The 26,768-nt window shown below is 42.4% G+C and overlaps 1 protein-coding gene across 3 annotated transcripts in view; it reads left to right on the forward strand.

Annotated features, from left to right (window-relative positions):
* Nucleotides 1–26,768, forward strand: part of BCLAF3 (BCLAF1 and THRAP3 family member 3) — a 604,159-nt gene that overhangs the window by 413,056 nt on the left and 164,335 nt on the right. For all 3 annotated transcript variants that reach the window (XM_085622512.1, XM_085622513.1, XM_085622514.1), the window contains exon 10: nucleotides 5,036–5,150. In XM_085622512.1, coding sequence (XP_085478638.1) covers nucleotides 5,036–5,150 — 115 coding nt within the window. The remainder of the gene's footprint in view (nucleotides 1–5,035; nucleotides 5,151–26,768) is intronic.

The following is a 26,768-nucleotide window of genomic DNA, read 5'->3' on the forward strand; positions in this document are numbered from 1 at the left end:
TCGTCAACCGGCGCCAGACTTATTGGGAATAGAATGTTGCGGATTTCCTATGGAAAATAGGTCTTAACTATAACTATCTACTGGCGACCGCCAGTAGATAATATATATATATAAAATATATATCATCTTCTCCATTCGTAAGGGAACTTTTGCGCTTTAGATTCCTTTTGTTAGGCTTATTCCAGTTAAGGGCATAATCGAAAGGAAAACAAGCATTGGCATAGCCAATAGGTCTCGCTTTTGGGACCTTCTAAGTATTTAGTTATGCAGCACAATATCCTTGGTGCAACCACATCAACTGTTACGTGGCTAAACACTTATAAGGTCCCAAAAGCGAGACCTGTTGGCTATGCTAATGCTTGGTGTGGTTGTGTGTGTGGTTGTGTGTGTGTATGTGGTTGTGTGTGTGTGGTTGTGTGTGTGTGGTTGTGTGTGTGTGTGGTTGTGTGTGTGTGGTTGTGTGGTTGTGGGTGCGGTTGTGGGTGCGGGTGTGGGTGCGGGTGTGGGTGCGGGTGTGGTTGTGGGTGTGTGTGGATGTGTGGTTGTGGTTGTGTGTGTGTGTGTGTGTGTGGTTATATGTGTGTGTGATTGTGTGTGTGTGTGGTTGTGTGTGTGGTGTGGGTGGTTGTGTGGGTGGCTGTGGATGTGGTTGTGTGTGTGGTTGTGTGTGTGCGTGGTTGTGTGTGTGTGGTTGTATGTGTGGTTGTGTGTGGTTGTGGTTGTGTGCATGGTTGTGTGTGTGGTTGTGTGTGTGTGGTTGTGTCTGTGTGGTTGTGTGTGTGGTTGTGGTTGTGTGTGTGTGGCTGTGTGTGGGTGTGTGTGTTGTGTGTGTGGTTGTGTGTGTGGTTGTGTGTGTGTGTGTGGTTGTGTGTGTGTGGTTGTGGGTGTGGTGGTTGTGTGTGTGTGTGTGGTTGTGTGTGTGGTTGTGGTTGTGTGTGTGGTTGTGTGTGGCTGTATGTGTGTGTGTTTGTGTGTGTGGTTGTGTGTGTGGTTGTGTGGTTGTGTGTGGTTGTGTGTGTGTGGTTGTGGGTGTGGTTGTGTGGTTGTGTATGGTTTTGGTTGTTTGTGTATGTGTGGTTGTGTGTGTATGTGTGGTTGTGTGTGTGGTTGTGTGTGTGTGGTTGTGGGTGTGGTTGTGTGTGTGTGTGGTTGTGTATGTGTGTGGTTGTGTGTATATGTGTGGTTGTGTGTGTGTGGTTGTGTGTGTGGTGTGTGTGGTTGTGTGGGGGGTTGTGGATGTGGTTGTGTGTGTGGCTGTGTGTGTGTGTGGTTGTGTGTGTGTGGTTGTATGTGTGGTTGTGTGTGGTTGTGGTTGTGTGCGTGGTTGCGTGTGTGGTTGTGTGTGTGTGGTTGTGTGTGTGTGGTTGTGGTTGTGGTTGTGTGTGGTTGTGTGTGTTGTGTGTGTGGTTGTGGTTGTGGTTGAGTGTGTGGTTGTGTGTGTGTGTGTGGTTGTGGGTGTGGTGGTTGTGTGTGTGTGTGGTTGTGGTTGTGTGTGTATGTGTGGTTGTGTGTGTATGTGTGGTTGTGTGTGTGGTTGTGTGTGTGTGGTTGTGGGTGTGGTTGTGTGTGTGTGGTTGTGTATGTGTGTGGTTGTGTGTATATGTGTGGTTGTGTGTGTGTGGTTGTGTGTGTGGTTGTGTGTGGTTGTGGTTGTGTGCGTGGTTGCGTGTGTGGTTGTGTGTATGTGGTTGTGTGTGTGTGGTTGTGTGTGTGGTTGTGGTTATGTGTGTGTGGCTGTGTGTGGTTGTGTGTGTTGTGTGTGTGGTTGTGTGTGGTTGTGGTTGTGTGTGGTTGTGGGTGTGGTGGTTGTGTGTGTTTGTGGTTGTGGTTGTGTGTGTGTGTGGTTGTGTGTATGGTTGTGGTTGTGTGTGTGGTTGTGTGTGGTTGTGTGTGTGTGTGTTTGTGTGTGTGGTTGTGTGTGTGTGGTTGTGGTTGTGTGTGTGGTTGGGTGTGGTTGTGTGTGTGTGTGGTTGTGGGTGTGGTTTTGTGTGGTTTTGGTTGTGTGTGGTTGTGTGTGTATGTGTGTTTGTGTGTGTATGTGTGGTTGTGTGTGTGGTTGTTGTGTGTGTGTGGTTGTGTGTGTGGTTGTGTATGTGTGTGGTTGCGTGTATGTGTGTGGTTGTGTGTGGTTGTGGTTGTGTGTGTATGTGTGTGTGTGTGGTTGTGTGGTTGTGTATGTGGTTGTGTGTGTGGTTGTGTGGTTGTGGTTGTGTGTGTGACAGTAATACTAAAAGCATCTCAAAATAAAGGAACACAAACATTGAGTTTGTGGAAAGAGAAAGCACGTTGTACGTCAAACGGCCGCAGCAAAGCATTAACAAAACAGCAAAACAAACAAGATCACTTAGCGAAGACTGAGTGCTGATAATGGATACACACAGCCCATCATCTTAAGAGTTTGATTGCAGCCAATGTGCACTCAAACCTGCCCCCTCCTTGTGAGTTGCACCCATATTTCATGAGTTGTAACTGCTGCACCCACCATAGCGCTTTGAGATCTAAAGCGCTACATAGGTCTAATCGATTAACCAGTTGCCAACATGCTGTGCTTCTAAAGAGAATGTGCCAAAAGTTTCTAGCTTCCTCATCATGTCCTCATGAAAGCGCCAACGAAAGGACTCCCTGAATGGTGCAACGGACATGAAGCAACTGCTGCGATCAGAAATAAACACTGTGAACGTTGTCCAGTTTCACAGTAACATTTTCTTAATGTTCTTTAAGTCACAAAACAGTAATACTAAAAGCATCTCAAAATAAAGAAACACAAACATCGAGTTTGTGGAAAGAGGAAGCACATTGTAAGTCAAACGGACGCAGCAAAGCATTAACACAACATGTTCTTTGATGTTTGATGTTCTTTGAACGAGAACATCAAAGGGGCGCCGCGAAAGTGAAAGTGATCGCGGGCGCTTAATGAGCATGACGAGGTTTGCCAGCCTCTGCTCCTAAGCGCGCGCCCGTGCACATGCACTGTAGCTCTAGGCTGCCCATGGTAGCATTTTGTGAGCCCTCACAAAAAGTCTCGCCAGACCAGCGCATGCGCTGGGTCAGGCGAAACCTAAAAAGGGTAGACAAATCGCATTCCAATTTAGGGGATAGGCAACAAAACCTGGTCATATTTAATTTTCTTTTTCCCAGCATTATTAAGTTGTATAAGAAAGTGGTTCCCACCATTTCTAAAAATGGAAATGTGCACTTATCATGAGGCACCCGATTCTACTTGAGATAATTGAAAAATGATTGGATGTTTTTTGAAATGTTTTGATTTGATTTTGAAATTTAAAGCCAGAATCTCCCTACTTAGATTATGAGATTTGCTATTAGCCGTTTTTTAAAGCTTTTGTATCAACAGGCACGATCCCCTGTTTTATTTTTCATTCTTTTATGCGCTATGTATTTTATTAATATCATTTTAAATAACTGGAATTAGTTTTACCTAACTACTAACAGCACAAGATCACATGGCAAAATGTCACTCCACACCTCTTTATACTAGAGCTTCCCTTACCACAATTTACCACACTACCCAGAATCACTTTTTACAGTCTTGCGCCACATCTCACACACCACACCAATCAATCTTTTCCACTTACAACAACTTTAAATACAAAATCACAATCTGCCTCATACCATATTTTCCCACACTGTACAGCCTTAAAAACTGAGCCCTCCAACATCATATAGTCCACACTGCATCACACCGTGCTGTGTAATCTCGCATACCACCATCCATCACATCACACCATACCATAAAACACCACTCATTTGAATTTCACGTCGCTAGGCACCACATCACATAACACGGTTTGCAAAAGCACATTACTACACCTCTCACCATACCATCGAAACGTTCACAGCTCTGTACCGCTCTACATATCTGCACACACCACCACACCAAACTGACACATCACCTGTACCGTGCCACTTATATAAGACTGTGCCACACCACCCACTGTACCCCTGCACTTCCTTATGCACACATCTCATTATGAAGGACGCCACATCCTTCCAATACACATCTTGCTGCATCACACTATACACCACACACACACACACACTCAGCACCGAACCCCTTCATTACATAGCTCACCAAATCCCACAATTCCGCATGCGATTGTTCACGGAGACACTTAATCTGGACAGTAAGAAAGACAGCCCAAAAGGGTGATGTTTTGTGTGCCCATGATGGAGAAACTGTTGACATTTATCATGAATAGTTCGGTAATTCTGGTTTAATGTTTACAGTATCCCGTCAGACAGTTTCCCTTTGTTTTCTTTAGCATCAAGATTTGTCTGCACATAGTTGGAAGCATTATTGACTGAGTCTACCCAAGCCATGCGTTTCGGGGACCTGTTGTAGACTTCTAAATTCGCCATAATTCACCCTAATCTTAATAATACATGATATCACTCAGTGTACCATCGATGAATCTGAAAACAGAATATGAATACTAAACCACATCAGGCATCCCTCATCTCACATAGTTTCGGTAGTTTGCAGGAAGTTGGAAGACAGGTCCCAACCTTATAGAGAACCCACAATAAGATAAGCACACATGAAACGTGTGGTGAGTGCACAGCCACCCACGAAGACACTAACAAGTGAGCGAATACAAACTAAACTAATGGGACATAACACACAAGTTTCAGACAGCACAACTGTTCTAAAGGGTACGATAAAAGATACTGGTCTAGGCTGAAGGTCCCAAGACCTAAACCCCTCAAGAACAGCATCCGACTGGGCCAGCCAATCAATAGATTTTCATTACGAAGAGGGCCAAGTACCAGTAGAAAATGTTGCTCTGTATGAAAACTATGCTACATAGCAATCTCAATACATGTCTCAAAATCAGATTTTTAATCTGCAAGAGGAAAGATTTTGGAGCTTTCCCTCGGGCACTTCGAAATGTTTCCAGCCAAAACAAACCTCTGCTTTATCTAACATCACTAATGCCTCTTGCTCGTTGCTCTTGATTTGAAAAACTATAATCAGTGGCTTAGTAATTACTATTTCATATCTTGTACATCAAATCAGGGAAGAAGAAAAGCCCAGTTTTTCAGAATTCCAAAGCCCTAAAACACAAGAGTTTCTGAAACCCAGCAGATTCATGAGACAGCCGTTCAGAAGGGGTATTGGGCGATTTCATATGGTAAGTTGAACTGCAGCTTTCCTAAATTAAAGCAATCATACACCTGCATTCTTCGGTAATGTTGTGTCTAAGCTAGTGAGTACTATGAAAATTCGAATTGTCAAATTGTGTGTGTGTGTATATATATTCTAATATTGGGGAAAGAGTTCCCAATGGAGAAGAACAATAAATGTACCTATCTACACATATTGCTAAGGATGTTTGCTCTACTTTGAAAACAGTTGTTGACAAAGCTAATAGCATTGTGTATGTTTTGCCACATTACAAAAGTAATGTGCACGCTAATGGTGCATTATTTGAAATTGTATTTGCCTGTTCACCAGAAGAAAAACTGCACACTATTATAACTTGATTTACAGGCACAGTATTGAATAAAAGTGTAAAATGTAACTATCACTAGTACTGAAAGTGTAAAAGGTTGAAAAAACATCAGTGATGGATACCTTTTTTTGGTTATCAAATTGTATTGTTTCGAAAGTAAGTCCCAATAACAAAATAAACAGAATTGCTTCCCAGTAAAGCCCGCTAATCCACCTGTTCCAAATCTCCAGCAGTTACACAGAAATTGGGTTACCCACGAGTACATTCTCCAGCATTGAGGTCAAACCATAGTACTCCCACCTTTTACCCCTAGTTTTGTGAAATTGTCGAGGACAGCGTCTTGTGATGTAAATCGGTCCTTCTTTAGCACACCAGTCTATTCTGGATATCCATAGTGCCAGGGTAGGTGACTGTGGTGATTACAAATTTCTGGCGATATCTTTTGGCCACTAACGTTGTCAGACCAACCAGCGTCCGGTCGCCCCTCACTCCACAGTGTTCATCAAGAATCCCAGGAGAACAATTTTCGGTGTCAACGTTACAGGTTTAGCTAGAACTCTGGATAGGGAATTACCAACTTGAGACAAATACTGGGTGATCAACGGACATTGCCACATCATATGAAAGAAGTCTGCCTCAGAGGAGGAGCATTGGGTGCAAATAGGTTCAAGTAGGAGGCCAGCATGCCAGAGCGTCATGTGTGTGAGATGTAGATAGTGTGCTTGAATCAGTCTGAACCACGCTGAAATTACAAGCTCGCTGGGGCCATGCAAGCCTTCCGCCACTCCATATCATCTAGGTTACCAACCCATCTCTCCAACCTCCACCGGAGCTGTTCCAGCATTACCTGGGCATTGGAAACCAAGGAGTGGTAAAGTTAGGAAATCCTCCCTCCACCCAAGCTGCCCATCCGTAATCTAGCTCCAGGGGGCCGGTGAGTCAGTCAGGTTTGTCTGATAATGTCCGACTGCATGTCTCAATTACAGGTATCTATGAAACTGGGTGGGGGAAAGTTTAAAGTAGGTCTGTAGGTCTGCAAAGGAACGCATGTGAGAACCCCCAACATTACAATCCCAATTCAATCCCAGTGTCAAAACTTTTCCAATTGTGCCATGTATTTCAACTAGCCCTCTCTCCAAAAAGGGGGGTGTTGGGTCAATTTATTGTCCCAACCTAGGAACTTATTGGCAGCCTGCAAAATCAGAAAAGTTGTTTTAGTAAGTTCTGGTATATGGAGAGGAACGGCCTGCTATAAAGGTAGTGCATCACCTCATCCTAACCGAGACGAGACAGTTTCTAGTTTGTATGCCAGGTCGCTCCAACCCCCAGTCATCCTGTCTTTGATGACCAAGACCTGGGACACCCAGTAGTACAGACTGATATCAACTGCTCCCATGCCATCAGAGACAGAACAGCAACATTTGTCAAGAGCGATACTAACTATTTAGACCTCAAGCTGAGGAGTCTGCATCATTGCATCACTGCATCATTGCAGTAGTAATTTCACAAGCAGCTGAGGTGTGGACCGAAAAATGCCCTCTATTGAGGTTAAATCAAATATCCTTATGGAAATCTTACAGCCTTGCTCAGCCACATCTGAACTCTTTCTGTCTTTCAATAAAGCCCTCACTGACCCCTTGATGGGCACTTGGTCAAACCCTGTTCTTGCCCACTGGTTAATAAGCACAAGCCGGCATCTGGAAACTCTGATTGCCTCTCTAAACATCCTACTCTGCAAAGTCTGGTTGTTCAGGCTTCAGCCAGCAAGGTGAACCCCAATTCATTCCACATGACTCCCCCGTAGAGTTAGTCTGAGGCTTTCCCTGCGTGGATTGTCTGGTGATTAACATGCCTCTCTCATGGATATGCCTTTCAATGGCTTGTGACCATTTGTCAAAAAAAGTTAATTCTGCCTTGGAACTTTTCACATAGAGTAGGGCCACAGCAAGTTCTCTGGTTTTTGTTACCCTTACCTAACAATTTGCTCACCAGTTTAGGAAATTCAAAGCTACTCCAGGTTACTGGCAAATACGCAGCATGAGTGGCACCCAGCCTCTGTTGCAATCACCCTAGTCCATTCAAGGCAGATACATTGATCTGGCAGGGAACTTGCAGGCCACCATGTGCACCAGTCCTCCCAGCCCCCTTCCCGTGCTGCAACAGCCCCCAAGCTGCTGTAACTTCCCATATATGGTGTATAACCACTCTGGGAAGCAGGATGCAGCAATTACTCCCAGCACAGTAGTGATCCATCACATCCGAAGTATGGGTCCTTCATGTCGTTCAACATGGCTACACTCTACCCTTTCTTTCTGCTCCGCCAAATCTTCCCCCACTTCAGAGTGATTCTCAGTGGAACAGCAGTCCATTTTGTTACAAGATGTGTACGTTTTACTTTCCAGTGGAGCCATTGAGAAGGTCCTTGACTCAGAAATAGGGGAGGGTTGCTACTCTTGCTATTTCATCTTGCCATAGAAGGATCAGGGCTTTTGGCCCTTCTTAGATCTTTATCCTCTTTATCCCTTCCTGCACGCTGGCCCAAACCCTGTCTTCCTTGGACACAGGCAGTGTTCCTGCAGGTCGCATATTCATATATGTGTCCTGCAGTCCCACGGATGTGACCTGCTTTTTAATGTAGGCCAGGAGCCTTTCAAGTTTGCTATGCTCCTATTTGGCCTCACCATTTGCTCCTTGGTTGTTCAGGAGAGTCATGGCAGTAGTTGCTGCCCATTTTCGGAGTTGGGAGACCAGTTTTCTCCTAACCTCATTGACTGGTTCATGGAGGCAGATCTGCCGCAATCATTCGTAGACCACCTCCAGATGACAGTAAGTATTGTTTGGGTTTGCGATAAATGAGTCACACCTGGCTCCTTCGCTAAAGCTTTCCCTCATTGGATCTGTCCTGGATACAGTGCCTTCCCTCCTTTGCAATGAGTACAGGGTATTCAGGTTGTGATCCTGATATCTCAGCTTCAGTCCTATATATAGGTGAGAGCAGCCCTGAGGCTTCTTAACTTTTTAGCATCCTGCAACCTCCTTGTTAAATACGCTAGGTAGCATATGCAGCCTCTGCAATGGAATTTTAAGTTTAAATGATCCTAGCACCAACAAAACCTATTGGATGCCATTCACATTTTGGAGACGGCTTCACATGATCTGCAGTGGTGGCTGCTCGACTGCAGTTGGACTGTCGGCAGGCACCTCTCCCTTCCCCACACAGAACTGACAATGGTGTTGGAGGTCATCTGTGGGCGGTGGAGATCAAAGGACTAGGATCTCTGATAGAAGCCCAGCTTAATTTCAGTTGGTTGGAGTTGTGGTGCAGTCACCTGGCACTGAAGGCCTTCCTGCTGTTCATTAAGGTGAGGCTGGTGCAGGGTCTCACAGACAACACCACCACCATTTGTTACTGCAACAAGTAGGGTAGAGTCCTCTGCCAAAAGGCTCTGCACCTCTCGAGTTAGCTGGAGCGTCAGGGCATTTTCCTAAATGTGCGCCACCTGGTGGGATCCTTGAATGCCAGGCCAGATGAGCTCAGCTGGTGGCATTGATGGATCACAAATGGTTTATATAACCTGAGGTGGTGGAGGGCATCTTCTGGTAGTGGGAGAGCACCCTGGTTATATCTTTTCCCCTTAGTCGACTGCACAGTGTTAAACTGTTGGACTTCATGTGAAGATACTCACTAGGAGATGCATTCTGGCTGCTATGGAACACAAGACTCAGATACTCCTTTCTGCCTCTCCTGAGGTCTGGAAGAGATCAAGAACGACTGGACCTATGCATCCTAGTGGCTCGGATTGAGTGTGGTATCTAGAACTTCGGGCATAAGCATCTGGTCTCTGATTGGGCTACCATTTTAGGAGAATCTTCTGTTGCAGCAGCAGGTCAGGTTCCTTCACCCAAAGCAGCGCAGTCTGCTCCTTTATATATGTAGATTGAAAGGGCGCCAGTTAACTTTGTTTGATATGTCACCTCAAGTGGTGGATATAAATAAGAAAAGTAGCCTCTATACTGCCCTATTTAGTTTTGGAAATGACCCATTAGAGTTCTACATTACCAAACAACCTTCTGCATATCATACATAATCACACATATTTATGAAAAACTATTTATTAGTATTTTTGTAGACATTTTTTGTTTAAGATAACTTCATGTACATGTATATGTAGAATTTCACACATGATATGAATACATTTCACACTATTTCTTTTTACAAATACTTAATACACTAGATTCACAAAGGACATCCCATACATATATAAAAAAAGTGCTAGCTATTTAGCCATCATTCAGGACTTCTATCATACTCACACATGCTTCCATTCATACACGACCCTTTCAAAAACGTGCTAAAAAAGAAAAGAAAAAACAATTAAGAGGAAATGAGGACCCTAAATTTGGTCTCAAAGATATCGTCAGGTGGACTTAATCATTCATTTGTCAAAACCATCTATTACAGGAGATACAGATCTCCAGAACCACTTTTCTGGAAACAATTCGCGGTCTACATGAAGTGGTGGATGTCATCCTTGCTGCTAGGTCCATTTACGCCAGGTACTGGGACAAGTTTGTTGCATCCAGAAGACAAAACCCTTTACTTGCCAAACTGCTGGACGTTTTATTGTTTGTTTTGTCTTTGGCTAAGCAAGACCTTGCAGTAGACACTATTAAAGCTTGTCTGGCCTTTTAGCCCTTTTCTGTTTGCTGGACCAACTGTCCTTCTTTAAATCACCTGTTGTGATGCGGTTTTGTAAAGGTGGAACACTCATTTTCCCTCCCAAACCATTTCTGATGCTACAGTGGAACCTTAATTTGGTCTTGACTTTTCTCATGTGTACTCCTTGTGGGCGGATGCACAGCTGCTTGTTGTGTCTTATTATAAATACTGGCTTCCTTTTTGCAATCACTTTAGCTAGTCATGTCAGTGAGCTTCAGGACATCCCTACACCACTCCTTTGCCCAACAAATTGGTTCTGAGGTCTCAAGCAGCCATCTTGCCTAAAGCTATGACTCCCTTCCAATTGGGCAATCCATCAACTTTTTAGCATTCTTCGTCCCTCTCCTCTGAAGAGAAGGTGTGGCTTAATTGGCTTGAGACCAGCTGGGCTTTAATTTCATATGATCGTGTCAATGACCTTCTGGTGGAGGACTAGCTTTTTATGAAGTTCTCTGGGGAAAGAAAGGGAAGGCGGTGCAGGAGAAAGCCCTTTCAAGGTGGATAGTTCTCTACATCAAGATCTGCCACACTCAAGGCTAGTTGAGTGAGAGATGTTCCTAAGACATGTGATGTCTGGATGCTACGGCTCTGCTGGGTGCCCCACTCCCCACCTCCTTTTCGCCGTGTGCTCTACCGGACGGTCTGACACAGTAATGTCAGTCATTGTGTATGTGTGCGTCTATGTCTTTTCCCTCTCCTCCACCCCCACCCCTCAAATGTCCACTGGCCTCCACTCAGGTGAAAGTGGAGTGCCCATATTGGACTATCCCCTAGGAGATGAGATACTACTATGATGCAGATCTGTTTCTCTGTTCTGAATCGGGGCGTTACCCTGCTAGTTCTATTTTTATTTTAGAATGTGTACCGTACGATTTGTAAAATACAAATAAGGAAGAAAAAAACCCAGATATGCCAAATTCGTCAAGAGGCAGTCTGTAGAAGGTCTGATATATCATTCCACCAAATCCAAGGCTTCTACAATTGTGTTGGCACATGGAGTGCCTGTTATTGATGTCTGCCAGGCTGTGACGTGGGCATCCATGCACATGTTCACAAAGCACTACTGCCTTGACAACCAGATCCGACAGTAAGGACATTTTTCCTGTTCGGTTCTATAGGACGTTTGGATCTCGGTCCACTCTTCAAACCCTTCACCTTTCGAAGGTACTGCATTAATGTCTATTCGAAGCAGAGGAAGCTGCAGTTAGAAGTATTTATCAGAAAAATAATTTTTGCCTTTGGTAACACTCAAACTGGTGGATATTCCTTTTAACCGCAAATTCCTCACTGCCATCCAATTTCCAATTCTGTGGAGTGGTCTGTTTTTACTTTGCAAATAGTTCCCACGTTAGAGATGTGCCCACTGCCACCGACAATTGTTTTGTGCTCCATGTCTGTGGTGTGGAAAGAGTCAAGAAAGAAATGGACATCAGCACAGGGGTGACTCATATGCATTTCTGCTCTGTCACTTCAGGGGGAGAACAAAGCAAACATGGAGCCACACTGCGCCACCCAGTGGCATGCAGGTGCACTGCTAAAATTGTTTTCAGATTCAGTCTGGCTCTGGAAATATTCTAAATGGTTGGAACTGCAGTTAGATGGATCTACCCACAGATTTTTAATTGCTCTCCCTCCTCCCTGTTCTGTGGAGTGGCCTATTTTTAACATCTATAAAGGTCCAAAGTTAAAAATCTGCACACTAATACTCCCAAAAGGTCATGCTTCACGTTTGAGGGCCTGGAAAGACACAAGCAAGAAGCTGAAGTCAGCATGTGGGCTGGCAGTTATATGTTGCTCCGTCCTGTCACTTCTGGGTTGGTATGGAGTTAGTACAGAACTGCACCGTGCCACCTAGTGAAAAGCGAAAGCACTGCTAGTGAAAGCTTTCTGGATTTAGTAGGGCGCATGTGGAATATTATAAGGTAAGGAATCTTTGGTTCAATAGAATATCTACCCGAAAGAGCGTTACCGAAGGTAATTAACTTGTTCATGTTTGACATAAGTTGCGTAGAGCTCATGATGTGTCTGCCTTTTCTACTGTTCATTTAATACTGGATTGCATACGAAACACAAACTCTAAATTAAACTTCCCCACCATAGTGATTCCCAATTTATCAGTGAATGCTTCCCATCCTGCAAGTAATAAATAATTCTATCCTCCTTAAAAATAGAGTAATATGTCCATCTTCGGACTGCTTGTAACAGAAAGCTTTATGCATGGAGAGCCTGTAAGCCAGAGCTCTTTCATTGTCGGGTGCAGTAGCCAATGGAGCATCTTTATCTTGGTAGCACTCCCATAAGTTCTTAATGTACACCTTCATTTCTTATGCACTCACCCCTCAACACTACATATTGTAGTATAAAACACATTGTCGAAAGAAAGTAGAGAGACCCCACAAAAATAAGTTTGTTAACATAAACACTAGCAGTTTAATACATTTTGAACAATAGTCTGTTCAGCCAGAAGAAGTGTAATCAATCTTCGTTAAAATGTTGAGGTGAGTTCTGTCTTCCCGGCTACAAGTAGGTGGCGAAGCTGCAGCATACTGCATGTCATTAAAAAGTAGGGCTTTGGTGTAATTTTTAGGTGTGCTAGATTTCTCATTGCATATGGTATGTGGGATTGTCGGAGCTTTTTCTGGACAGAGGGGAAGACCCCCCTGACTTCTTATAAAGCTATGGTGAAGTCCGGGAAAAGAGAGTTGGTTGACCTTTGATATCTTATGTTCTTTCTTGCCCTCTCTAATCTGAGAACTGTGTCCAGGTCTCTGTGATTCAATGTACATTTAATTATAGGGTGAGCACAGTCTTCCTGGGGTGATCTCTGTCAGTGAGCGATGTAGCCAAACATTGGTTATGGTTTGATCTCCTAAAGATGTTAGTAAGTAGGGTTTCTTCTGCCTTCCTTGCATCCTGCGACTGTTGATTCTGTGTTTTCCACTATTCTTAGATTGTTCCTTCTAGAGTGTGCTATTAAGTCCTCATTTTTGGTTTTATAGCTCCATCACCTTTTTCATCTGAAGTAGTTTTTCGTTGCTATGTTATCATCAGTATCAGAAATGTGGCATTCAGGTGTATCTACTCAAGTGGCATGTTTATATAATCTTTCTTTTAATTGGTCCATTCTTATCATCAATATTTAGATTTTTCCATCAATTGATATTAAGCTTTTTGGCATATTAAGCTAGAGTGATTGGACACTGACTTTGTTGTTGAAGTCCAATAATTCCCTGTTCTTTTGGCCTGTGAGGTCTCTTTGACCAAAAGTCAGTTTATGCTGCCAATCAGTCTTTCCTACCCGCATCAGCTTTCACCTACCTATAATTCTTGTAGCAGAGCAATGTAGTACCATTATATTACGGAGTCTTTATATTCTGGTTGTAGGGTGTGTGGTCCATTTGTGTTCATCTCATGTTGTCCTTCCTCTTTATGTACTCCCCTATTTTTTAGTGTGTGACTATGAAGGCCACCATCCCTCCTTCTGATCGATTCTATGGTATCCTCTAAAGTCTAGGGTAAGGAGCAGGTGTTTTAACTTTGTTTACCAGTTACCTTAGTGAACATTGTCTACTATACCGGGTTTAGAATTCTGGTAACCCTGGTAAAATGGGTCCGGGGCATAATGGTCATTGGACGTACTGGTAGATTTGTTTCCATCATAGCTAATATGAGTGAAGGTTACCCCTACTTGATCATAGAGGTAATTTTGTTCCTTTACCAACTCACACTCATGAGATATGTTGTATCATTGACATGTGATGGGTGATAATTACAAGCATGCAAGGATACCTATGGTTTTATTTATGTGATTTACCTATGTGTGCGTTGGATAAAAAATAATCATGTCTGACACTCCATTATGTTTCATTGGACCTGACTTTGTGTATAACTCTTCCCCGCTGCAGGTATGTGATGATTTACACATAAGTACTTATATAAATGTATGTTTGCCTCTGAACCCATAAATCAACACTATATTTGGTCTATCAGTCCTTTTTATTGACTGAGAGTAACAATCTTATTTTTCTTTTTTACATTTGCTTCAAACAGAGTAAACTCTTCATCAATGAACTACTTTGTATCTTACATTATTCACACATATATCCTGTACATGATATTTACACTTTTTTACAAAAACATATACATAAAACAAATGACGTTTGTGTAACTTAAATCTCCACTAATTGTTTTTTCGCAGTGCTTTATGAAAATGTCCAATACTTTACAACTTTGGGACCTTAAACAACTTTGTCCTCAAATTTGGTAACCTTTCTTGGTCCTAAGCAGGGTCAGAAACAATCGTTGCAGTACTTATACGAGGGAACCTTATATTTGTTAAATTTCTTTTCCTGGGGAAGCAAAAACACTTTTTTAGCTGTCCCTGTTTGTTCTGGTTCTCTGCTTGTCTGTTTTCGTAGCCTACGCGTTTCGACCTTTGTGTGTGGACCTACAAGTTCTTGGCAAGGTCTTCTTCAGGGCTTGTTTTACTGGTATGTGGACATCTTTCTCCATAAACTTTACTGTTCTCCTGCAAGAATAACAGTGGGCCTTATTTACAATGTGCATTCTTAAAAATGCGTCTTATCTAGTGGGTCAGGATCAAGTTTACGTACCAAACACTTTACTGTGCCGGTGTGGCTTGGACGGGTGATGTTCTTTGTTCTGTAAGTATATATGTATATCTTAATTAGCATTAAGTTTTCAAAAATGAATGTGGTATATATTTTCATAGTCGTTTTAAATCACTTGCGATTTTAGCGTGTTTATGAGCACCTACCCGGCTAGGTTCCAAATTTTTGGGAGATGCCGGTCCGTTTCTTTACTGGTTTGCACTCGGGTTGTTTCAGTGATTTCCGGTGCCTGTTGAAGTTTTCTAGAAAAGGGGGTTTAAAGTTTAGAGGTTGCTCTAAAGGTGACTCGTTCCTGCATTCTTTTGCTCATGCTGCACCACCCGTGTTTGAAAAAGGGGTCTGGTTGATTTTATATGTGCACGGGGCTTTTAGCGTCTCGTTTATCCATCCTAAACCATGCGCTTAGCGTTAGTTTACAGCGGTGTTGGCTGTGGGTTCTATTCTTCTTTCCTGACTCTGACTTTTATTCCCCCACCGTGGTGTTAGTATTAAAATTTGCTTCTGCTGCCAGATGGAACTTACGTTTTAAGAAGAAGGTGAAATCTTGAATTTCGTTTACTTGTTCTTCGTGTCCTCCGCGTCTTCGCCACTGTGGAGCTATCGGGGCTTCCAGGCTGAGCTCATTTGATTGGTTTGGCAAAGCGCGTGACGTGCCTGCGTCCTACGTCATGGCGTTGCTGTTACCCGGGTGATGATTAAGCCCTTCTCTCTGTACAGCGGGAATTAGCGTCAGTGTTGCTATGACGATGTTTTTTTTAAAAAGGAGAACGATAAAGTATTATGAGCGCTGTCTTTGGTATTGACCAAATAATTTGTTTTTCTCCATGTTTGGCCTTGAGATATCAGGACTTCTATGTTAGAACATTTCGCGCTTCTTGGCTTAATCCCTTCTTTTTGTGGTTCGTGGACTAGCATCAGTGTTGTTATAGCGATGTAAATTCGGAGAACAATAAAGTTTTACTGGCGCTGTCTTTGGTTGTGACGAGATAAATCATTCATCTCTCATTTTTTGGAGACATCTGAGCTTCCCTGTTGGTGCATTGAGCTTTTCTTGGTACACAAGGTTACTTTTTGGTGTAGATTGCTCCATTGAAGTTGTTGGCTTCTCTTGTCGTCATCTTTTAATATGCTCTGTGCTGTTGGGGATTGGATCAGAGCTTTGGGTGGTGAAAAATCGGGGCGTGCAGACATTTGCTCTATAGTATGTTTCTGAGTTCTGTCATCTCGTTCAGACCATTTTCGATAGTACCCAATAGCATTATTATTTTGGCTTCTGTCTTGGACAAACGGGATTCCGTGTTTCTTCCTTTTATATGGCGTAACACTGTCCATTTTATTTCATCCGGTCCATGATTTCTTTTGATACAATGTGAAACCATGGGTGCGTTGGGTGTCCTGCATCTGATTCGTGACCTGTGCTGAGAGATCCTATTTTTGACAGCTTGCGAGGTCTTGCCGATGTATGCTAATGAGCACGGACAAACCACACAGTATATTACATTGTGGGTGTTGCAGTTTGTGAAGTTGTCATGATTTACATACTTGGGGCCATATGTGAATTTTGTGCCTTCAATGGTGCTTTCGCAGGAGGTACAATTACCGCATTTTTTGTGGCCTTTTATGGGTGGCAGGGACCACAAAGTTCGTAGAGTGGTTTCTGGTTTTGGCATGGTTGTGTTTGCGCGTACTAGTTTTTCTTTGATACTTGTGTTTTTTTTCAAAGCAAATATGGGTATTTGTTTAAATGGTGACAAATCTTTCACCGTATTTCAATTTTTTCGGATGATTTTCTGTATTTCACTGGTGCATCCTGAGAAAGTTGTTACACAAACCAATGGTGTGTCGTCCTTCTTATCTTTTGGAGTGAGGAGGGACTCACGTGGAGTGTACCAAGCTCTTTTCATCGCCTTTTTCAGGAGTTTTTTGGGATAGTTACGTATTTTTAGTTTTTCTAGAAGTTCTGTCGCGTTTTTAAAGTAATCTTCCTGTTTTGAACAGTTGCGTCTTATCCTTAAAAATTGGCTGAATGGTAAGTTTTCACGTAGATTACGCTGATGGAAACTTGAGAATTCTAAAAAAGTGTTTCTATCCGTTTTCTTTGTGAATAATGTGGTGTACAAATGGCCATCTTCATGTTTCACCAGGATGTCTAGAAAATTCATCTCTGTTTTGTTAAAATTCATGGTAAATTGGATGTTTTGATTTCTGTCATTTAGCCATGTCACAAAAGTATGAAGTTGTTCTTCATTTCCTCTCCAGAGCATGAACACATCGTCTATATATCGACGCCACATTTTAATGTGTCCATCATGGGGATTGTTGTTATAAATCCACTTCTCTTCGAATAATGCCATAAACATTATGGCCATTTCCGGCGCAAAGGGACAACCCATAGCGGTTCCCATGGTTTGTAGGTATTGGATGTCGTTGAATCTGAAAAAGTTATGTTTTAGACATATCTCTGCTAGTTGTAATATCGCCAAGGTGGGTACGATGTGTGGTCTGGGTCGTTTTTCTAGAAAGACTTCTAGGGCTTCCATACCGTCTTCTTGTGGGATATTGGAGTACAGACTCACAATATCCAACGTCACTAGTATCTCATTGTCTTCATCAAAAGATTGATTTTCCAACATATTGATTGCTTGCATGGTATCTTTTATGTAGCTTGGGGTATCCCATATAAGGGGTTTTAGAAACGTATCCACGTATTTTGCTGGACGCTCTAAAATGGAGTTGACACCCGAGATTATGGGTCTTCCTGGTGGTTTCTGTGGGTCCTTGTGTATTTTGGGGAGGACATACATGATCGGGATCCTCGGATTTTCATTGATAAGGAATTGTGATTCCTTTTTGGATAGCCATCCTTCTTCAATTCCGGTTTCTACAATAGACATGATTTTGGTTTTTATTATTTGATTCCAGTCTTCGTCTGTTCTCCGGTAGTACTTTTCATCGGATAGTTGACGTAATACTTCCTGTTCGTAACTGTCTCTGGTCCAGATCACTATTCCTCCTCCCTTATCCGCAGGCTTGATTATCAAGTTTTTATTTTTGGAAAGACCGTCTAGAGCCTGTTGTTGCTCCTTCGTGAGGTTCCATTTAATGAAAACTTTTTTCTTATCTAGATTGTCTATGTCTCTTAGGACGTTCTTTTCAAATGACAGCAATTCGACAGGCATACTGGTTGTGTTCGGAAAGAAGGTAGAAGGATTTTTTAGGCCAGAGGGATTGCGTGAGTTCATCTCCGTTCTGTCCTGAAAGAAAATTTTTAGGCGCATTTTTCGGAACAGCTGTATTATTTCCAGTTTTGTTTGGTTCAAATCCGGCCTTACTGTGGGGATGAAAGAGAGACCCTTCTGTAAAACATTCAGTTCATTTGGTGACAACTCATAGTTGGATAAGTTGTAAATACAGTCATTTCCTTCATCTATGCCCTTATTTTTCATAGTTACCAACAATAGACATTCCTTCTGGTAGTGATTTCCCCTTGATATTGATTGGAGCGAGGATTGTGCCATCTGCTTGCTCGTGGGCGCCCTCTGGGTCGGCTGGTACCTCTGCCTAAAAAAGGAGCCGGTTGGTAGTTGGTTCTTTGTTGATTGCTGATTTCGCTTGAGCTGGCTTCGTTTTCACTTGAGCTTCCGGATGAGGAAGGATCTGAGAATGTTAAGAAACGTCTCCTACTTCTTCCTCCGTATGTTTTTAATGCTCCTGTGTTGTACGGAGTTTTGTAATATTCTTTATCCAAGTATGGATAAGTATTTTTTTCTGAGAAATTCGTTATATCCTTTTGAAGTTTTTGGCGTTTTTGGTCTTCAGTATTTTTTTTGAAGGTTTCGTTTTCTTTCTCCAGTTTTGTTAGTAATGACTGTGCATTCTCAAGTGCTGTGTTGCTCAGTAAAGCTTCCTCCAATTCTTTAATTAGTTCAAGTTCTTGAAGACTAAGGCGTTCAGCAGTCTTGATGGAGTGAAACATCCAGTCCCTGGAGCATTTTGTTCCTATATGGCTGAATCCTTCCAAATATTCAGGTTGATCAGTAAATATCACTGGAATGTTTCTTACTTGTAGACCTGCTGGTATTGTACCAGCCCTCAGGTGTTCCAGTAGTACTTCTCCATGTAGAGCGGTCCTTATTTGTTTTTTCTTCAACCTTGTTATTTTTTCTAATTCTGATTGTTGGCCAAAATTTGTAGAGGTGGTACTACCTACATTTAGTACCGATGGCCGTTTTAGAAGTTCTTCGATTTACGGGTGAGCCAGGTAGGTGTTGTATTAATTTGTGTTAGGTGTGGTCTTGTGAATGGTACGTAACTCCTTGCACATACAGACTAAGGCAAGGATAGTGTGATGAGTTTAGGTGAAGAGGATACCCTGGAAATTGTTTTTCAGAAAGTAGCTAGGGTACCTACCCTAGCGTGGAGACCTCTAGGTTCTCTAACGGAATTTTCTAGACATCCTGGTGAAACATGAAGATGGCCATTTGTACACCACATTATTCACAAAGAAAACGGATAGAAACACTTTTTTAGAATTCTCAAGTTTCCATCAGCGTAATCTACGTGAAAACTTACCATTCAGCCAATTTTTAAGGATAAGACGCAACTGTTCAAAACAGGAAGATTACTTTAAAAACGCGACAGAACTTCTAGAAAAACTAAAAATACGGAACTATCCCAAAAAACTCCTGAAAAAGGCGATGAAAAGAGCTTGGTACACTCCACGTGAGTCCCTCCTCACTCCAAAAGATAAGAAGGACGACACACCATTGGTTTGTGTAACAACTTTCTCAGGATGCACCAGTGAAATACAGAAAATCATCCGAAAAAATTGGAATACGGTGAAAGATTTGTCACCATTTAAACAAATACCCATATTTGCTTTGAAAAAAAACACAAGTATCAAAGAAAAACTAGTACGCGCAAACACAACCATGCCAAAACCAGAAACCACTCTACGAACTTTGTGGTCCCTGCCACCCATAAAAGGCCACAAAAAATGCGGTAATTGTACCTCCTGCGAAAGCACCATTGAAGGCACAAAATTCACATATGGCCCCAAGTATGTAAATCATGACAACTTCACAAACTGCAACACCCACAATGTAATATACTATGTGGTTTGTCCGTGCTCATTAGCATACATCGGCAAGACCTCGCAAGCTGTCAAAAATAGGATCTCTCAGCACAGGTCACGAATCAGATGCAGGACACCCAACGCACCCATGGTTTCACATTGTATCGAAAGAAATCATGGACCGGATGAAATAAAATGGACAGTGTTACGCCATATAAAAGGAAGAAACACGGAATCCCGTTTGTCCAAGACAGAAGCCAAAATAATAATGCTATTGGGTACTATCGAAAATGGTCTGAACGAGATGACAGAACTCAGAAACATACTATAGAGCAAATGTCTGCACGCCCCGATTTTTCACCACCCAAAGCTCTGATCCAATCCCCAACAGCACAGAGCATATTAAAAGATGACGACAAGAGAAGCCAACAACTTCAATGGAGCAATCTACACCAAAAAGTAACCTTGTGTACCAAGAAAAGCTCAATGCACCAACAGGGAAGCTCAGATGTCTCCAAAAAATGAGAGATGAATGATTTATCTCGTCACAACCAAAGACAGCGCCAGTAAAACTTTATTGTTCTCCAAATTTACATCGCTATAACAACACTGATGCTAGTCCACGAACCACAAAAAGAAGGGATTAAGCCAAGAAGCGCGAAATGTTCTAACATAGAAGTCCTGATATCTCAAGGCCAAACATGGAGAAAAACAAATTATTTGGTCAATACCAAAGACAGCGCTCATAATACTTTATCGTTCTCCTTTTTAAAAAAAACATCGTCATAGCAACACTGACGCTAATTCCCGCTGTACAGAGAGAAGGGCTTAATCATCACCCGGGTAACAGCAACGCCATGACGTAGGACGCAGGCACGTCACGCGCTTTGCCAAACCAATCAAATGAGCTCAGCCTGGAAGCCCCGATAGCTCCACAGTGGCGAAGACGCGGAGGACATGAAGAACAAGTAAACGAAATTCAAGATTTCACCTTCTTCTTAAAACGTAAGTTCCATCTGGCAGCAGAAGCAAATTTTAATACTAACACCACGGTGGGGGAATAAAAGTCAGAGTCAGGAAAGAAGAATAGAACCCACAGCCAACACCGCTGTAAACTAACGCTAAGCGCATGGTTTAGGATGGATAAACGAGACGCTAAAAGCCCCGTGCACATATAAAATCAACCAGACCCCTTTTTCAAACACGGGTGGTGCAGCATGAGCAAAAGAATGCAGGAACGAGTCACCTTTAGAGCAACCTCTAAACTATAAACCCCCTTTTCTAGAAAACTTCAACAGGCACCGGAAATCACTGAAACAACCCGAGTGCAAACCAGTAAAGAAACGGACCGGCATCTCCCAAAAATTTGGAACCTAGCCGGGTAGGTGCTCATAAACACGCTAAAATCGCAAGTGATTTGAAACGACTATGAAAATATATACCACATTCATTTTTGAAAACTTAATGCTAATTAAGATATGCATATATACTTACAGGACAAAGAACATCACCGGTCCAAGCCACACCGGCACAGTAAAGTTTTTGGTACGTAAACTTGATCCTGACCCACTAGATAAGACGCATTTTTAAGAATGCACATTGTAAATAAGGCCCACTGTTATTCTTGCAGGAGAACAGTAAAGTTTATGGAGAAAGATGTCCACATACCAGTAAAACAAGCCCTGAAGAAGACCTTGCCAAGAACTTGTAGGTCCACACACAAAGGTCGAAACGCGTAGGCTACGAAAACAGACAAGCAGAGAACCAGAACAAACAGGGACAGCTAAAAAAGTGTTTTTGCTTCCCCAGGAAAAGAAATTTAACAAATATAAGGTTCCCTCGTATAAGTACTGCAACGATTGTTTCTGACCCTGCTTAGGACCAAGAAAGGTTACCAAATTTGAGGACAAAGTTGTTTAAGGTCCCAAAGTTGTAAAGTATTGGACATTTTCATAAAGCACTGCGAAAAAACAATTAGTGGAGATTTAAGTTACACAAACGTCATTTGTTTTATGTATATGTTTTTGTAAAAAAGTGTAAATATCATGTACAGGATATATGTGTGAATAATGTAAGATACAAAGTAGTTCATTGATGAAGAGTTTACTCTGTTTGAAGCAAATGTAAAAAAGAAAAATAAGATTGTTACTCTCAGTCAATAAAAAGGACTGATAGACCAAATATAGTGTTGATTTATGGGTTCAGAGGCAAACATACATTTATATAAGTACATAACTGATTCTGGCCTCTGCTACCCTCATTGAATCAATCCCCCCTTTTCTCACTCCGATTTACACATAAGAGCATCCGAGGTAGGACTCACCTGGGCACACTCTAGGTGTACTCTCCCACTTTAATTTGTAGGGATATAAGGGGACACCCGTTACATTGTCCAGCAGGGATCCGACAGCCCTGATGAATGCCCCAGCCCTCTTTGGCTCTTTGTGTGGGCAGAAACATGTTGGCTTACTGCGAGATGGATTAGAGGTATAACTCTCTTTAGGTTCCATCAACGTATTTGGTTTTAACGCACTTCAGGTCATCACGAATAAAGGTGATAACCAAGGCACCTGAAGGTATTTTTAATTCAACTGGATCCCACTTTTGTCCTGTAAGCTTTATGTAAGAACTCCTTCCTTTCGCCAAAATCTTCACAGAGGTTGATTCAGCCCTGGTAACACCATCTTACCAGGGTGGGGAGAGGATGCCTATGATGAAGCATGACACAATATTGTGTGTGAGGCATTCTCTTCCACTAAGGATGGCTGCCTAGATCTACCTTGACTACACATGACTTACGGCAATTAGTTCTTCACATTCAACCATGGTTTCCTTGCTTATTACATTGGTATTGGCAACCTACTTCTTTTGTGTTTATTGTTTCATGCGTGGGGGCAGTAGTGTTGCTTCATCTTCCCCTGACGATCTCTTTAGTGATTTAGGTAGCTCCGGAGGGCCTTTCCAAGTTTTATTACCTGAAGCGTGCACATGGAGTCCCAGCTCAACCGCACCGCCTTGGTGCCCCACCTTGACCAATAGCGGCCCGCTTCCTACATTTTAGAGACAGAGATCATCTCCTGCAATGGGCTACAGAACATGGCCCTTTTGTGGTGGACAAAGCCAAGGTGTCCTATACTCTGACTTTACCTTCCAGGTCCAGACCCAGAGGGAATCGTTCATGGTTGTGAAGAAGAACCTGCAGGACCTAGGTCTACTTTACTCCTTGCTGTACCCCGCTTGACTCCAACGCCAGGCTGAGTATAAGGTACACTTCTTCACCAACCCGGCTGTGGCATGGTACTGGATTGAGCTTTATGATAAGGGTACTGTGCGATGCGGAGTGACGTGCAGGACCACCGGTGGCCGTTGTAGAGGTGAAGTTAGGACGCAGGGGGCACATCCTGACCTTCAATATGACAGGTAGCACTGGAACGATCTAGAGCAGTGGAAACCCCTGCTTTACTGGGGAACTATTTGGGCTCCTCTCAACGGTGTCTCTGGAACGCCATGTATCTTTTTCAGATTTGGAGAACTCAGTTGTTCCGTTGCTGGAGAACACTCTACAGGGGGTTACCCCGGGCACAGTAGATTACCTCATTTGAAGTCTGGTTTGGATATGTTGTACAATTGATTGATTTGAATTTTTGTAAAGCGCAAACAAATGCCCAGAGGCATCTTTGTGCAAAGTGACAGAAGTTACTAAACAGCTACAGCTTCTATTGACCGAAAAGCCAGGTTTTTAGAGACTTTCATAACAGCAGCAGGGATGGAGCTGTTTTCAGTTCAAAGGGGAGCAGATTCCAGTTCAGTGCAGTACAGACAAAGCTCCTGCATCCCCAAAAGGAAAGTTTGGAGGAGGGGACTATCACATTACTGGCTGAGCTTGAGCGAAGAGTCCTGCCTGCACATACATCTAAATGTTTCCCTTAAATAAGCTGTACCTGAGCCATGGAGAGCTTTGTATGTGATGCACAGAGCCTTGAAGACAATGTGCTCCCTCACCGGCAACCAATGTAAGCTGTTTATAGCCAGTAATGCAGAATGAAATCTATGAATCTTCAACAACATCGGAGCATCCGAGTTTTGAAGGATCTGTAATTTATACAGTGACTTTTTTGGAAGATTTTGGTACACACCATTACAGTAATCCACTCTGGATAACACAAGGACCATGAAAAATGTTTTCAGCAAGTCAAAGGGTAGGAACTGCTCGATTTTCTGATGCTGCGTAAGTTTTAAAAAGAAATAGAAATTGCCTTATTGACTTGTTCCCTGGAGGTAAGTCCGTCATCGATCAGAACAACAAGTTTTTAAAAACTTTTTTATCCAGGATCGAGAAAGAATCTAATTCAGCTGGCCACCAAGAAGGGGACCAGAAAGAGGTTTTATTGCCAAATAGAATGACTTACGTCTTTGAGGAGTTTAATTTAAGACCATCCATTGGCTCACTGCGCTCATACTGTTTCGAAAGAAGTCACTCGTGTCTGGTCCCTTGCTAGGAGGACAAACCATATTCTGGGTGTCTTAAGCATAGGACACTAATGACTACTCAAAGGATTTCACTAAAGATGCCAAAGATGTGATGTGATGTAAAGATTAAAAAGAGTTGGGCTTAATGACTAGCCTATGGGACCCGGCAAGGTAAAGAGAAGGGTTCAGATGTAAATTCATCCAGGGAAACAGATTATACGCAGTCTGGAAGAATTGAGCGCAGTGGTGAAAGGGCAGCACCCTCGATCCCTAAGCATTCTAACTGGTCCATCAAAAGGTCATGATTGTCCGTGTCGAACGCTGCAGACAGGTCAAGTAAGATAAGGGCTGCATTGCCAACCTTATTCACATATTCCTTGATTACCTCCGTAGTCACTATTATTGTTGATTCTGTACTATGACCTCTAAGAAAGCCAACTTGCGCTTTGTCTAACAGTTAATTGATGTCCAGAAAAGCATCTAGCTTGGCAGGAAAGGACAGCCTCTATATAGGTCAATAGCTGTTTGGACTGTGGACATTCAAATTAGATTTCTTCAACGGTGGAAGGACTAACGCTGATACCCACTGTTTATGGAAAAGAAGTGTCCGAAACATGACAATAAAAATCCTCATTAAATGAGGGAGCACTAGGTCAGGCACTAACTGCATTATCTGTGTGGTGAGGGGGGTGGGCACGGGTCCCAGAGAGATCCAGTCTTAGTGCTTATTATGGCCTGTTTGACTTGTTCCTTGGAGAGGTTGTCAAATTCTGTGCAGGCGATCTATCTTTTTCCCTGAAACAGATGTCCTTGCTAATCAAGTTTTAAACTGAGTTCGAAGAAATTCTATTGAAGATGATTTCAACTTTATTCTGAAAGAACTGTGCTAATGAGTCACAGAAATATTTTTTTATTTTTTTATTTTTGTCCCACATTTATGTGATCTTAAAGAGAAGAAGTGCAATCAGTTCCTCTTAAACTCAGGCGCCCTTGGAGTAGAATTAGAGGCCTTACTTCAATACCACCGATTCCATAAATCAAGGATGTTGGTTCCTGCATCTGAGAACCATCGGTTTTGATCGCGATGTTTGAATCATCGGACAACCCTCCCTGCCCTACCATCTAACATTTTCCCATGAGTCCCAAAACTCAGTGCGTTTACATACTCCTCTAGATTTATCCATGAACCTAAATTTATGCACAGACCCCACCCATTCATGAATCAATGGAGGAGAGGGGAGTATCCACTTTATACAGATTTCACGTCTCGCTACAAGTATAAGTATGAATAAGAGATGTTTCTGTTTTTTAGTCAAGTTAATTTCACAATCAAGGATACCCAGGATACCAAAAAATAACAGTGAAAGGTCTTACCTTAAAAGTCAAATTTAAGCATTTACCAATAATTTTACTGGCTTCATTCCAGAACTGGCCAAGTTGAGGGCAAGAATAAAACATGTGGATGTCATTTGCTTCATTCTCGCCACATTTTGGACATTTTTTCGTCGCCTGGATATTCATTTTAGAAAGCTTTCCCGGAGTCCAGTATGATCTGTGCAGGGTAAATAAATGATTTTTCCTCAATGGTGCAGAAATAGTAGTATACCACAAATAAGTATAAGATACTTGCCAAGCCTGTTGCAGGTCTTCAGCCGGAAAGATCCTCTTCCATTTATAATCTGGGATATCATAGTCTGATTCCTTCTTCTCTACCAGGGACCAATACCATTTCGCAAATTCCTTCTTTCCAGGAGCTTTATGTAGTTCGCCCCCTACAATTATGGAGTCCTCTGGTCCAATATTTTGAGATTTCACCCAGTTATCCAATTGGTAAAATTTGAACCTCGAGATTCCATTCACTGTTAACATTGCCAGGTCTTCCCATGATTTTAAGTTACCATTTTCTAAGAGATCACCCCATATTGTTATTCTGGATCTTTTCAAAGGAAGAGCTAAAGAATCCTGCAAACATTCAGGAGTATCGGGCGAATTCCATATCGGGGCTTGTGAACTATAGTATGGGTAACTCCAAATTTTCCTTATATCGGACCAAAGTTTACATGCCGATCTCAGTACCTTTAATTTAATTTTCTTAAAGAATCTTGGATGTCCAAACTTGTACAAACAATTACTATGATTTGTTATTGCTTTCCAATAAAGGGGGTACGAGGCATAATCTTGAAAAAGATGTCTTATGTTTTTAAATTGAAAAGCCCTATAATACATCAAAAGATCTGGGCTAGCAATCCCTCCTCTGTGTTTTTTTGGCTCAGGTTTTCCCAGGCTATCCTAGACATTTTAGATGCCTAGATAAAGGAGTTCAACTCACTTTGGATCTTCTTTATTTGAAATGCGTTGAACTCCAGAGGGATAGCATTGAAAACAAAAGTAAACTTGGGTAG

This window comes from Triturus cristatus, chromosome 8 (genome assembly GCF_964204655.1).
Source record: "Triturus cristatus chromosome 8, aTriCri1.1, whole genome shotgun sequence".
Classification (NCBI taxonomy): Eukaryota; Metazoa; Chordata; class Amphibia; order Caudata; family Salamandridae; genus Triturus; species Triturus cristatus.